Source organism: Ursus arctos, unplaced genomic scaffold (assembly GCF_023065955.2).
Source record: "Ursus arctos isolate Adak ecotype North America unplaced genomic scaffold, UrsArc2.0 scaffold_23, whole genome shotgun sequence".
NCBI classification, from domain to species: Eukaryota; Metazoa; Chordata; class Mammalia; order Carnivora; family Ursidae; genus Ursus; species Ursus arctos.
Genome location: NW_026622908.1, coordinates 42,905,318 through 42,919,605, shown reverse-complemented (window position 1 = coordinate 42,919,605; position 14,288 = coordinate 42,905,318). Strand labels below are relative to the sequence as shown.

At 62.1% G+C, this 14,288-nt stretch overlaps 2 protein-coding genes across 13 annotated transcripts in view; one reads left to right on the top strand and one right to left on the bottom strand.

The window, feature by feature from the left end:
- Positions 1-14,288, top strand: part of PC (pyruvate carboxylase) — a 94,126-nt gene that overhangs the window by 74,286 nt on the left and 5,552 nt on the right. For all 11 annotated transcript variants that reach the window (XM_048214787.2, XM_026483095.3, XM_044378412.3 and 8 more), the window contains 3 exons: positions 77-195; positions 2,502-2,664; positions 4,934-5,116. In XM_048214787.2, the coding sequence (XP_048070744.1) occupies positions 77-195; positions 2,502-2,664; positions 4,934-5,116 (465 nt within the window). The remainder of the gene's footprint in view (positions 1-76; positions 196-2,501; positions 2,665-4,933; positions 5,117-14,288) is intronic.
- Positions 8,346-12,346, bottom strand: LRFN4 (leucine rich repeat and fibronectin type III domain containing 4). Of its 2 annotated transcripts, XM_044378413.3 has the most exons (3): positions 11,492-12,346; positions 9,693-11,051; positions 8,346-9,184 (listed from the first exon to the last, which is right to left on the bottom strand). In XM_044378413.3, exons 2-3 carry the CDS (start codon positions 11,039-11,041, stop codon positions 8,623-8,625), a joined length of 1,911 nt encoding a protein of 636 aa, XP_044234348.1. In that variant the 5' UTR covers positions 11,042-11,051; positions 11,492-12,346; the 3' UTR covers positions 8,346-8,622. The 2 variants fall into 2 exon arrangements, with proteins under 2 accessions (XP_044234348.1, XP_026338882.1); XM_026483097.3 differs by lacking the exon at positions 11,492-12,346 and having other exon boundaries at positions 9,693-11,390.

Here is a 14,288-nt window from a genome sequence, read left to right as displayed (position 1 = left end):
CCCGATGGCTGTGGGTGAGTTGGAGTGGCCGCCAGGCCCCATCAGTGCGGCCCCCACTGACCCGGCCACCCCACAGGTGGGCTACGAGAACGCGGGCACGGTGGAGTTCCTGGTGGACAGACACGGCAAGCATTACTTCATTGAGGTCAACTCCCGCCTGCAGGTGGAACACACTGTCACCGAGGAGATCACCGAGTGAGTGGGTCGGGGCGCGGTGGGGGCGTCAGCCTCTGGGAAGGGGCAGCTTCCAGGTTTCCAGTAAAATCCGCATCAGTGGCTCCTTGGGAGCTCAGCGCATCTCTGCTGTGCTAGGGAGCAGTCAGGGATCTAGGTACTTTTTAAAAAATTATCATTAGAAAAGCATTACATGTGGGGTGCCTGAGTGGCTCAGTGGGTCAAGCATCCGACTCTTGATTTCGGCTCAGGGCATGATCTCGGGGTTGTGGGATGGAGACCTGCATCTGGCTCTGCGCTGGGCATGGAGCCTGCTTAAGATTCTTTTGCAAAAAAAAAAAAGAAAAAGAAAAAAGAAAGAAGAAAGAAAAAAGAAAAAAGAGAAAGAAAAAGAAAGAAAAGAAAGAAAGAAAGCATCATATGCCTATTGTAAGAATTAAGGAGTAAATAAAAAAAAGCTTCAGACCCCCGCCCTAAGAACCCGGATGTTGAGGCGGCTCGGCCGGTGTGCCGGGACAGGGTCCGACCTCCCGTGTTTCAGACGGGGAGCCGGAGGCTCAGGCCAAGGGAGTTGCCGGCCCAGCGTGGCATCGCCGGTGCCTGCTGTAACTCTCCTGCTTCTGTCCCCTCTTTATTTATTTTAACATATAAGTAGCGTGACACAATTGAGATGTTATGTGCAGAATTTCTGTTCTACTTTTAAAATTAATATTAGTTGAAAGCATCCTCCAGGTCACTGTTCTTTCTAGAACTGTAGGTGTGTATGTCTCGTAACTTAGGTACGTAGCCCTCCGTTGCTAGACAGGTCGTTTCTGGTTTTTGCGGCTGGTAAGGGTGGTCAGTTACCATCTTTGTGCCAAAATCTTTCCCTTCCCCTCTGAAGAGTTCTGGGGATAGACACCAGTGGCTACCTGAGCGAAGCCCACTACAGGCTCCCAGATTGCTTTTATCGGTTTGTGCTCCCACAAGCATTGAGTAGAGAGATTGAAGAATCTGCCCGATTTATAAACCACAGTTGTTTCAAGATCATATTTTGAGCCATTGAAGTGTGAAGCCCTGGCTTGGGGCCAGTCCATCTCACCCTGGAACTTTTCTGACAGTTTGTTCCTTCCCCGGCCCCCCCCCTGAGATTGAGGATGCTGTGGGGGCTCCTGCCTTTGCCCGGCAGGTGCACAGAGGCTTCCAGACTCCTTGTTCTCTCAAGGTAAAGGCTGCGTTGAGGTGGATGCTCCAGCTTCAGATTCTGGCTCCACGAGACTTGGCCCAGTTGTGCCGCTATAAACCTGTCAGTCTCGGGCCTGCCACAAGCCTGCTGTGTTAAGGATGGAAGTGTGTGCTTGCTCGGGAGTACGGGTTTTGTGTCAGAGGGCCACAGACCAGGGTGCAGGTTCCTCCCTCACCACTATCCACGCAAAGCTTGGGTGAGCTGCAGCCTCTCTGACCCTCAGGCTCCTCCTCTGATGGGAACGACAGACTGTCAGAGCATCATGGTGGAGATCAAGCTTGAAAAGAGCACAGCCTGAATCCGTGCTGTGTGGACGTGGGGATGCACGGTAGTCATCGTCGCTACTGTCAGGTGCTCTACGGGGCACCGGCGCAAATCTGCCGGTGCCGTGTGCAGGCTATACCTGTCACAAGCCTCAGTGACAATATATTTGAAACCTTGAGTTCTTGTTTTTTTGAAACAGCTGTTCCACTTGGACCTATCCTGTCCTTAGGAGCATGGCAGTCAGTGAGGCTGAGCTGATAAAATCATGCACATTTGGAGAGTTTTGTGCACTACGGTCTTCTCTGGGGTGGGGTCTCGGGCACAAGCCCAGCCGCGGCACAGATCCCGGGACGACAGCACCCTCACCGCGGCACATCCCCTCGTGGGCCCTCCCAACAGCTTGTGGTTCCCATTTCAGCAAGCCCAGCGCTCACAACCCTGCTCTCTTGCAAACCGCCCCCTGCCTCTGTCAGGGTGTAGTGCATACCGCTCTCCGCATGGAGCGTCTGAGGCTTCAAGTCCAGCTTGATCAAGGGAGGGTTTGGGGGAGGCGGGAGGACAGGGAGACCCTAGGGAAAAAGTAGGGCAGAGTATGGGGAGGGGTCATTTGGTGGCGGGTGCCACAGTGGGTAGATGCAGATATGTCAGCTGGCCCCTGTCCTGCTGGCCACCTCCTTATTCAGACTGCCTGGAGTTTTCCGGCCCCGGTGGGCACAGGGTGGGGGCGGCTGGTCTGGCTGGATGGAGCCTGCTACCTGGCCTGGTGAAGAGTCAGCAGGCAGGGGTGGGGACCATCCATGGCCTGCCTCACACTCTGCTCCTCCCTGCCCCCCTGTAGTGTGGACCTGGTCCATGCCCAGATCCACGTGGCCGAGGGCCGGAGCCTTCCTGACCTGGGCCTGCGGCAGGAGAATATCCGTATCAACGGCTGTGCTATTCAGTGCCGGGTCACCACGGAGGACCCTGCGCGCAGCTTCCAGCCAGACACTGGCCGCATCGAGGTACGCCAGCCTTCCCACGGAGCACGCACTGGCCTCTGTCTGGGCGGGGAGACCCTCCTGTGGGCCCGGCGGGGAGGGAGAACCCTCGCTTGGGCCGGCTGAGGGGACGCAGGAGCCGCCTCTGTCGAAGGGTAAGGGAGAGAGCGTTCCAGGGGCAGACTGCCATGAACACAGGTTAAGAAAACAGCGGGTGAATCATGCGGAACAGGGAGCAGACCGGTTGGGTGGAGCCAAATGTAGGTTCCCCAGAAACGAAGCCCAGGCTCTTGACTTTGGCTTTTTACGACAGCCCAAAGAGTAGTGGCCTCTGTCCTGCCTTTGGTCTGAGGGAGTGTGGTTGGCAAGGCAGGACCCAGGGGTTGCTGCAAAGGCCTGGGGCCCAGATGTCCCAGTGGAGGGGCCCTGCTGAGCAAGGGGTCCATTAATGATCAATGGGGGAGCCAGGGAGATGGCGGAGGGCAAGGAGGAGGGAGGCTCGGGGCCGCCAGGTGCTGAGTGGGCAGACGTGGAGGAGGGCCCTGCGGTGCCTACGGCCCCGGGAGTATCTCCTGCACCCCTTCTCTTTTCTCAGTGCAGACAGCCCTCCCCTGTGCTCCCCGCCCCTCCCCACTCCCAGCCAGCTTGGGGCAGGCGCCCTCTGAACTGCTGGGGTGCCTGTCCCCTGGCCCTCTAGCTCACACTGGCTAAGAATACTTCGCAGCACTGCTACCAGCTCTGCTGCGTTACTGCTCCCCATCTGGTGTGAGCCTCTGAGGAAGCAGGACGTGTGCAGGAGCTCAGGTTCTGGCCCAGGGAGAGGGCCAGGATGATGTGGAGACAGATCCTGGGCTTCTGAGAAACAAGTGATGTGGGGAGGGAAAGGCAGGATCTGGATTCTGAAAGTTGCAGAGCTGGGAGGCTTGAGGCAGAGAGCTGCCACTGGAATTCCATTTCTGGAACGATCCAAGTCCATGAGTGGGGGCCAGCCTGAAGGCTGAAGTGCTGTCCAGCGGGTGAGGGGGGGCCCCTGACTTCTCTGCCCTCAGCGGGGAAGGGGCAGCCCTACGACGCGCCACTGCCTTCCTCCACCTCCACTTCCAAGTCCTGGCTCCTCTGAGCCTGGTTTACCACAGAATATTTTTAGCTGACAGTTCCTGCTCACAGCTGAGTGTTCACCCTTAAATATTTTATTAAATCCCTTTTTATCGAACACAGGCCTGTGTCCCTTAGAAGCGGAAACAAGGTGTGGTGGGTGCCCCAAGCCCCCTGGGCTGTCCCTCCAACTCCCCATCCTCCTCCCCCTTGCATCACAGGGATCCCCTGGTTTGGGTGCAGGCCCTCCCTGCAGGGACTCACCCCTGGCCCCATCACGGGTGTTTACATGTGTACCTGTTAACCCCAGACATCCCGAACCTCTGTCCTCCCAGGACCCTGTCTCCATCCAACTGTTACTGAGGACCTCTGCCGTCCCCCACGATTGTGCCTCCAGGACCCCTCCTTCTCTGCCCTGCTTCCCTCTCTGGGCATGCACTTGCTCTCCTGAGAGCTCCGCGTCTGGCCCTTCTCCCCGCTCTTAGTATCTCCTCTGCCTTCCCTCCTTTTCCCTCCCATTCTCCCCTTTTGGAAGGAAGGAAAAGTGGGGGGACACTGAGGCCTTTCCCATCACTTCACTGTGATGTTAAAACAAAAACCCCTTGGCCTGCCTTCCCTCCCTTCCCTGCTCACATCCTGCAGTGTCCCTGTTACCAGTCCGGTTTTCCTTGTTTGTCCACGCCCTTGCCCAGCAGGCTGGGAGCCCCATGTGATCAAGGACCCTCTTTTAGCTGCTCACCCCAGTGCCTGGCATGTGGTGGGGACAAATGTCTGTGGGATGAATGACTGTGAGAGGCGAGAGGGTTGGTCAGGCAGGTGGGTGGAAGGTTGGGGGAGGATCCGGCCCCTGCCTGCCCGGGGTCCCTCTCCATGCTCCGCTGAGCTCTGCTTCAGCCCTGGGCTCTGGGCCTGCAGCCCTGGGGCTGGCAGGGCAGGTCCTCCCTTGGACCCTGTCTTGCCCCCTCCCCTGCCAGCTCCTCTCAGGAAGAAGGAAGCTGTGACCGTGTGGCAGCCAGAGAAGGTGGGATGCCCCTGGCTTCACTGGTGGAAATGAGGCAGAACTTCTCTAGCCAGACTTGGCACCCTTGTGCTAGGCCCAGCACCCTGCCACATCCACACGTGTCCAGCTTGGGCCGGGGGCCACATCTGGACTCCTGCTCCCGACCCAGTTCCTGACTCTGCTCACCTCTGCCCACAGGTGTTCCGGAGCGGAGAGGGCATGGGCATCCGCCTGGATAATGCGTCTGCATTCCAAGGGGCTGTCATCTCTCCACATTATGACTCCCTGCTCGTCAAAGTCATTGCCCACGGCAAAGACCACCCCACGGCTGCCACCAAGATGAGCAGAGCCCTGGCCGAGTTCCGAGTCCGAGGCGTGAAGGTGAGAGGCTGGAGGCTCTGCCTGCCTTCTGGTCGCTCTCAGTCCCACCCCAGTCCCATCCCTTTGCTGCGCGTGGACTCTCTGGCTGTTCTGCCTCTGCTCGTGCCAGACCCCTCAGCCGCCCTGGGGGTGGGCCTGGGCTCCTCAGGTGCTGGGGGACCCTCGGCCAGAGCCGGGAGTATTGCTCCGGGGAGCCCCACGCTCCTTCTTGCCCTCGTGTTCAGTCCGCATGTTACAGGCTTCCCTTCTAGAAATTTTTTTTTTTTTTTTAAAGATTTTATTTATTCATTCGATAGAGATAGAGACAGCCAGCGAGAGAGGGAACACAAGCAGGGGGAGTGGGAGAGGAAGAAGCAGGCTCACAGCAGAGGAGCCTGATGTGGGACTCGATCCCATAACGCCGGGATCACGCCCTGAGCCGAAGGCAGACGCTCAACCGCTGTGCCACCCAGGGGCCCCCCCTTCTAGAAATTCTGATCCCACAGGTTGGGGTGGGGGCCCCAGAGCCTGCGTTTTGAACAAGCTCTCCAGGTAGTTCTGAATCCCAGGAAAACCCTGGGTGAGAGAGCACAAGGCTGTGTGGATGAGGTCACTTTGCATAAAATGAGACCCCGTCTGCCCTCACTGCCCTCGTCCCCTGGCCTGGCGCGAGCATCGTGTTGAGTGCCTTCAGGACAGCGGGGAAGGGACGCTGTAGCTGGAGGCCTGAGCGAGGGCAGAGGGAGGCGCTGGGCCCAGCCGCCAGGCAAGGCCCTGAAATGCTCTCTGCCCTCTGGGTTCCCCATGTCTGTAGCTGGAGACGAAACCCCAGCCACACTCTTTCTTGTCCTTGAGGCCAGCACTGCCTGAGTCCCTGTGGGCATCCCCGGGGCACGTGCTGTCAGCAGACACTCTGCAGCACAGGGGGGCGGGGAAGGGCTCTGCCCTTAGTGGGCTGTGCGCCCAGGCCCCCGGTGAGGGGTGGCTGCTGGGTAGGCCCGCTCCTCGTCCTATCCTGGGAGGGCCCAGGGGATGGTGCCCAAAGCAGAGGATGCCCTCCCTGGCCTGTCATGCATGGTGTGCCCTGGGGTGCTGGCCGACGGCCCCTTCATGTCACCCTCTCCTCCTGGCTGCCTCCGGTCCTGTCTGGGGTCCAGGCTTGGCCGGTGGGGTCAGGGCCTGTGGGAGGCACTGTCCTCTCACGGTGCCCTTGGCCCGTCCTCTCACTCGCTGGTGCGGCTCTGTGGTGTGTCCTGGCAGGGCCCTGGTGGGTGCAGATGCCTTTTGCAAAAGCACTTGGGAGGGAAAGAGGGAGGAAGGGAACCTGCGGGGCCAGTGCTGGGTCAGCTGTCTCCCCTCAGGCCCTTGGTCCACCTCAGAGCGGATCGCTGTTCCCCAGGCATTGGGGTCTCTGTGCTCTCCCATGGGAAGCCTCAGGGCTCCTGGTCTAGGGGTTGTTTGCTGCACACGTACAAAGATGTGTTGTGACGTCCTGTGTTCAACCTGCTGCTCTCTGAGGGGCCTTGGTGTTCCCAACATGGTGTCCTAGGGGTGCTTTTGGGGCCGGGTGGCCAGTATGCAGCATGACCCCAGTATGGGGCCCAACTACCGCACCCTTCACCCGCCTGCCCTTGTTGCTCTGTCGTCCTTACCAGTGCCTGCCGCTGGCCCCTGTGCTTGTGCCCCCAGGCCATCGGACCCTCCACCAGTCCCCAGCCTGGCAGGCTCTTGAGGACGTTCTGCCCTAGAGCCCTGAGGGCAGAGAAGGGAGGCTGGGCCGTAGGGCTCACAAGGAGGAAGGTTGGGAAGGCCAGCTGCAGGACATGAGTTTCTGGTTCCTTGGGGCACCAGAGTCCTCCTGAAATGTGCACCCTGACTGGGCTCCTGGCTCCTGCCACATATAGAGCCTCCCGCACCTGGCCCCTGGCAGCTCCTTGCTCTTTCTTGTCTTGTATGCCATGGGCCCCCCTCCCCTCAGCCCCGTGCCTCCTCTAGCTTCTCCCCACGGCCCCTTGGAGGGTTCACGCTTTCCTGCTGTTCTGTTGAGGACCTTGTTTCATTTATTTAAACCAGGATCTCTCTTGGGCCACATCCAGGTGTGTTCTGCGGCTAGGAGGGCAGGCGCACATGTGTGTGAACACTGTGCAAACCCACCAGTGTGTGAGCTTGGCCAGCACACGTGTACATGCCCACGTATTGTTCCAGTTCTCCCTGGGCTGCGTCCTGTGCCCTTTGGCACAGTACCGTGGCCACCACGGCCCCGGGGAACCATCACAGGCCATAGGGAGCCCATGTTCACCCTCCACAGTGGGGCCCAGGCACCTGCATGTTCTTAAAGCATCTGGGGTGCCGCGTGCCACGGAGAGCCACACGTCTGCCAGCATGGGTGTCTGGAGCAGAGATCCCTCCCAGCTGACACTTGGGAGCCCTGGTCGTCCAGAGGCTGACAGAGGCTGTGCCCGGGGCCAGAGGCCAGCAGGGATCTTGGGTCGAGAGGAGGCAGAGCAGGGCATGCTCACTCCCCCCAGACTGCAGCTTCTTGGGGTAGGGAATAGAAGCAGGGCAGTGACCCTGCAGGTGTGGCCCCCCCCCCACTCCCCTTGGTGTTTGCCCCTCCAGTGTCCAGCAAGGGTTTGACTCAGTCTTTCCAGACAAGCCCAGAGCAAAGCCACAGGGGGTTGGGGAGGGGGCATCAGTGGAACACTGGGAGCTCAGGGCCTCTAGCACTGATGAACCTTCCAGAAGGTCTTGGGGCTGATAGGGCAGTGGGATTCCAAGACTTTTCCAGTCCCTCTGGGATAACATTTTACAAATCCAGAAGATACTTTGGGAGATGGTGAATGAGGTTGTCCCCTGTGGAAGCCATGAGGACTTTCCTACTGAGAGTGTTGCCAGCCAAGGTCCCTTCATCCTGAAGGGCTGTGCTGTGGCCCCCGTGCCCCTGTTGCCACTCTGTGCACCCTGGCATCCATGCTTCCATGAGGATGTCACATCTTGTCCACGTACAGATGCAGGCACAGGGCCCAGAGAGCTCAGGCACAGTCTTTCCCCTTCTCGAGGGGCTGTTCCGGCTCACCTGGGACAGGAGGCCCCTGGCCCTTAAGATGAGGCTGAGGGCACCCTGGGCCGTTTGGGCCACCTCTATGGGGCTGGCAGCCCCAGGCCTGACCCTGTCCTGTGTACCTCTACTGGCCCACATGTCCCCCTGCCCTCTCAGGGAGCCTAGCAGGACAAGACAAGGCTAGCACTGAGGTGTACCCAACAATTTTATTATAAAGAGAAACAAGACTCCCACTTGGTGGCTGCAGCCCCTGCCTTGGTGGCCGTGAGCACCTGTCAGAAGAACGCAGGTCTGGAGGCCAGAACCAGGGAAAGGGCCCCCTGTCCTGCCAAGTATAAAGGGGGCCTGAGGTACCGAGGGTAATCAGGAGGGACTCCCAGGCAGTGCTGACCCACCAGGCCCAGCAGCTACCCGCCCCATGCCCTCTGCCCCTTTCCCGGCCTGTCCTGGGCTGACTCCCTTCCCATCACACCACACTCTCCTCCAGCTGCTCCGTGCTGCCCCCCACCCCCCGGCACCCTGCCCCGAGCAGCCCCCCATGCACAGAGTGGCTCCTCCGGGCCCAGGCCCCTCCAAGGCGCCTGGCGTAACCATAGCACCCGCCGGCGTCTCCCAGGTCCAGGGAGCAGCTGCGTTGGGGCCGAGGTGGTGGGCTCCGCGGTGGGTGGGCCTTGGGCGTGGGGCTGGGGCCTCCGTTGGTCTGGGATTGGACGTGGCTGAGCTTGAGGGGGAGGCGGCCATTCCCGGCCCCCCGGCCCCGAACCAGCAAGGCCACAGTGAAGACCAGTAAGGCAGCCACCAGCACACCCCCCACAGCCACGGTCAGGGTCCCGCCCAGCACGTGAGCCTGCAGGGCGTGGCACAGGGGTGCAGCCGGTAGCGTGGAGAAGTGGGCACAGCCCAGCAGCCTGGTGGCTGTGAGGTCGGAAGGCCCGGCGGCAGGTGACAGGGCCAGCAGGCAGAGGTCATAGTCGGCACCAGGAACGAGGTGCTTCAGCAGGAAGTGGTGGCTGGAGGCCGGGACAATCCTGCGGGCAGGGGTGAGTGGTCAGAGCCCAGGTCCATGCTCTTCCCTAGACACCACCCCTCACCGTCCACCCCTCACCACAGGCTCCCAGATCCCACCTCAGAACACTCGCCTCCCCTAGGACCACATGGCCCACATTTGTTCACTCAAGAAGGCAGAGAAGCCAAGACAGGCATGTGTGTGTGCCGCTGGGGACAGTGCATGGGACGGACAGGCGCGTGTGTGTGGACGCACGAGCCCCGGGCAAGCCAGGGAGGTGGTGTAGAGTCACGTGGCCGGAGCTAGAAGGAAGGCGTGCGCGTGGCCCAGGCTCGTGCTTCCGCACACAGACCAAACACCAGGAAGCCTGGACTGGGAGACCTCCTGGGGCACTTCCCACCTCCCCCTGCAGGCAGCTCAGAAGCTGGGGAGTGGTGTGTGGAAGCGGCAGAGTCCCGGAGGGGTGGGGAGGGGCTCAGAGGGCAGCTGGGAGCAAAGCTGGGGCTGCGGGCTGCAAAATGCGTCCTCACCGGTAGATGAGGGTCTCGTCCTCGCTGCTGTTATACTGAATTTGGAACATCCACACGGGGTCTGCTGGCCGTCCCGGCCCCCAGCTCACCAGCCCTGAGGTTGCGGTCACCTCCGTCACCTGCACAGCTGGCTCAGCCTCTAGTGTCCCTTCGCCCTCGGCAGCAGTGCGGGCTGAGGCAGCAATGTCCGAGGGCCCCGGGCGGCCCCCATCAGCACTGCCGTTCCCGCTGTGGGGCAAGGCCAGCACCCGGAGCTCTACCCGGGCTGTGGCCTCACCGGCAGGGTTGGTGGCAATGCAGGTGTAGCCCCCTGCGTCCCCGGAGCCCGTTACCCCAATCTCCAGGGTCCCGTTGGGGAAAGCCCGGGCTCGGGAGGAGTTGCCAACCAGCCGGTCATCGGGGCCAACCCAGTGCATGGTGGGTGCAGGGTCGCCAAGGGCCCGGCACCGCAGCGTGGCCCGCTGGCCCTCCAGCACCCAGAGGCGCTGCGTGTGGCGCGCGATGAGGGGGGGCTCACAGGAGAACTCGCCCTCGGGCACGGCCCAGAAGTAGCGACCGGCCAGGCCCGGAGGGGAGGCGCATGTCTCTAGGTCGTCGGGCCGGGCCAGCCGCCGCAGCCACAGCAGCTCACAGTTGCAGTGCAAGGGGTTCCCGCTGAAGCTCAGCACCAGGGGGGCAGGCGAGGCCTCTGCGTCGCGCCCCCGGGAAAAGAGTGGGTCGGGCGCCAGCGTGGCCAGGCGGTTGGAGGTGAGGTCGAGGCGGGAGAGCTGGCTGAGCTGGGCAAAGGCGCCCGGGGGCAGTGCGTCAATGAGGTTGTGGTCCAGGTTGAGGGTGTGGAGGGCGGGCATGGCACCGATGCCAGCCCAGGGGACCTGCCGCAGGTTGTTGTAGGACAAGTCCAGGTCCTCCAGGCTGTCCAGGAAGTCGTCGAAGGCCCCGGGCGAGATTCGGCCCAGCTGGTTGCCGCTGAGGATGAGGTGCTGCAGGTTGACGGGGCCCCGGAGGCTGCCGGTGCCCAGCTCAACCAGCCTGTTGCCGTCCAGGTGCAGAGAGCGCAGGCTCTCCAGGTCCCCAAAAGCACGGGCCCCGATCCGGGTGATGGCATTTCGGGACAGTGTCAGGTCCACCAGCCCTGTCATGTTTCGAAAGTCTGGCGGCCCCAAGGCCTGGATGAAGTTGTCAGCCAGCCGCAACTCCACTGTGCGCCGGTCCACGTTGGGTGGCACAAACAGCAGGCCTCGGTGGGCACAGAGCGTGCTGAGCGACTCGGACAGGTTCTGGCAGACACAGGGCAGTGGGCAGGCGGCCGCTCCGCTGGCCAGCAGCAGCAGCAGGAGTGGCGGGGCCATGGTGAGCGCCCTGTAGGGAAGGGCCAGAGCCCAGGCACAGGTGGGGCAGGTGCAGGTGCCCACTGTGCCCGCGGCCCAGTCCCAAAGGCCGGCTTCCAGAGCCTGGCCTGGGTGGGGGTCAGGGTCAGAGGCACCAGGGGCCCCCCAGGGCTGAAAGAAGGCTGGGGCCTGCAGGGCCAGGCCCCCCAGAGTAAAGGTCACATTTCCCAAGCTGATGGGGGGCTCCTGGCTCTGGGGACAAGGTGCAGCATGAGGCAGGAAGCGGAGGTGGGCACTAGAGCAGGGAGGGTCCCGGAACTTCCTTTCTCTGGCGTCTCCAGGAACCGCCAGCCCCCTCCCTTCGCGCCATCCCCTCCCCCGCCAGGGAAGGCGCCCCCCCGCCCCAGCCCTTCCGTGGCTCGTCGCCCCTCCCTGGCCAGCCACTGCTGCTGTGCCCCGAGGCCCCCTCACCTGGTGTCTGTAGCTCAGGGGGCGCGGGCCGGCCTCCCCGCGGGCCTGGCCAGCCGCCGCCGACTCCAGGCGGCTCTCCCGCGGCGGCGAGGCCAGGGGCTGACCGGCCGCCCGCCGCGCGCCCTCCTGCCCATGGCGCTCGGGCCCGCGGCCCCGGCTCACTCGGTTCCCGGCACCTTTTCCCGGCGGCTCGCCGCGGCGGCGGCGACAGGCAGGCGGGTGCGCGCCGGCGAGCCCGCGCTCCGCGGACACGCACGTGGAGGGCGGACAGGGAGGGGCGCACGGGGATCCACCCGGGCCGGCTGGCTCCCGAGGTCACAGGGACACGCGGCCACTGCAGCGCCCACGGGTGGCTCCCGGTCACGCCCGAGGCCCGGGCCGGCGCGGGCCCGCCGCGCAGTCCCCCGGCGCTGCCGCAGCGCACTCACCCTGGCACAGACGCGCGCGCCCCCGGCCACCCTGGCGCCCCGGCATCCTGCACCGCACGGGCGCCGCCGCCGCTGCGCGAACCGTCACTCTGCAGACAGCCAGACAAAGCGCCAGCTCGCGGGCCCCTTCACCATCTCCCAGAGACGGGAGCCTTTGTCACATGTCGCTGGGCACCCTCCCCAACACACCCACACATGCCCACACACCCACACGTCCCCGCACCCACAGGCAGGGCCGGGCGCAAACCCGCACTGTTGTTGGGACCCTCACAGAGACACGCTGAAGGTCATAACCGTTCTGCATCACCGAGTCACGTGGAGGGTCCCCAACGGGCACGGGGCCTGGGTGGGGGTGAGGGGCTGGGGCGACGCCCCCGGCAGGCCGGCTGCGGGGTGGGGCGGAGAGGGCTCAGTCTCCAGGCTGGCGCCTTGCCCCGCCCCTCCCTCCCCTTCCCGGGCTCCCTGCCCCGCCCGGCACGCTCGGGAGCCAACCGGTCTCCGCCTCCGGCCCGATTGGTCTGCGCTGCGCCGTTTCCCAGCAGGCCGGCGGTGGCACGCTGTTTGAAGCTGTGCGTCAGTGGTCCTCGCCGAGCCGCCAGCCCCTCCCTCCCCCTTCTGCCCCTGTCGGGCCATTTTCCTGGGAGAGCAGCCCAGGGTGAGCTCGTCTGGGCTGAGAAAGGGCTCCTGGCAGGGGTGCGGTGAGGGGAGAGTTCCCGGCTTCCCCCTGCAAGTGCCGGGGCTTGGGTGGGAGCGCTGAGTGCTGGGAAGCAGGTAGCGCGCTCTGGTCCTTCGGGAAACAAGGCAAGTCGCCACTTCCTCCGGGTATCTCCTAGTCCTCAGGCTACCTGGACACCCCCCCACTCCCGTCCTTTTCCTTTGCCTTTCCTCCAGACGTGATTCCTAGGGGCTGGGTGTGCTAGGACCCCTGGGAGTCGGAATTCTGATTCTGCCTGGTACAGCAGGTAACCTTAGGCAAGTTGTTTAACCTGCTGAAATACTTTAGCCATCTTGGCCAAGGGTTACGTGCCCTATTCATAGGGCCGAGAGGAGAGATGTAGCCTATCCACCTGTCAGCTGGAAGCCATTCCTAACTGTTGCCACTCCCGGGCCTCAGCTGTTGCATTCATAAAATAAAGGCACTGGATTCTAGCCCCGGTCAGCTCTGATGCTCAGTACCATGGGGTATCTTCGTTCCTCTCTTCACCTTCAAGAATGTTTTCATTCACTCTAAACTTGCTTGTGATTCTACTAGCATCCATCACAAGCCACTACTGAGAGTTGGGGTACATCAGGAACCAGATGGGCCTGTTCCTGCCCCCATTGAGCTCGCAGTACATAGGGCTGGCAGATCCCCCACAAAATCACAAAGGTGGAGGGGCCTACAAATGGGATGTGGGGTGGGACAGGGGAGGCCTCTGAGAATCCCTCTCAACCCCTATGTGGTTCTGGGTTTAGATGGCTTAGTTGGTTTTATCTTCCCAAATGCCATGCCTTGGTCCAATTGAAATGTCCACGTTATTTAGGAGGGGTTAGGGACTAGTCTCAGGGACAGATAGGCAGATCTGTCACACCAGAGAGGCATGAGGCAATGTTGGTTGGGTCCCACTCTGCAGTGACTGTGGGGGAGGCACCCTTCCCATTCGGACCTCCAGGAGATAGGAGTCCTGGGGGGGAGGAGAGGGACAGGTAGAATTTCTCAGAGTAGCAGCAGGGTCCAGCAGCACGAGTCCCTAGTGAAGTTGCGAACAGAGGTCGTGAGTGGGTGACTCGGAGATGCCTTATCTGAAGTGACAGCCGTGTGGTCACAGGCGCATGCATGCTCGAATTCCACCCATGGGGCCTGGCGGTCACGGGACATCACACCGTCCTGGCTTCCAGGCCCCCGTGTGGCCTCTAGGTTGGACTTGCCCGACTCCAGCTTCATGCTGTCACCCAACAGTTCAGCGAGCAGAAGTGAGGGCCCTTGTGCACAAAGCAGGCGGACGCATACGTCAGGCAGCACCCCTGCCCCAGAGCGCTCCCAGGGCTCCCAGGTGTAGGAAGAACGCAGACAAGCAAAAGCTGAGGCCTAGGGAGGCGGCGCTTTCCAACAGCTGATCCCACAGAAGCCTACTAAAAAGGGGGAGGGTCCAGCTCTTGGGAGTGTGGGAGGTAGGGACAAAGGTCTTCAAGTTCAGACTTCCAGGAAGAGCCTGCCTGGCAGGCGCAAGGGTGCAGAGGCACGAGAGCGCAAGGCAACTCTGGTGTGGCCGGAGGGGGCCCTGACTCGGAAGCCTGGCAGAAGGCATGGAGACAAGGGGTCAGAGTCTGGAGATGGACACGGTAGAACCCTCTGGCTTGACCAGTGAGTGACACAGGAGTGGGTATTT

Bases quoted from the DNA above. Each gene is read 5' to 3' on its own strand.
- LRFN4 (XM_044378413.3), bottom strand. From the start codon at position 11,041: ATGGCCCCGCCACTCCTGCTGCTGCTGCTGGCCAGCGGAGCGGCCGCC. The intron at 9,185-9,692 runs GTGAGGACGCAT...CCCTGCCCGCAG, and splicing joins GACGAGACCCTCATCTACCG to GATTGTCCCGGCCTCCAGCC.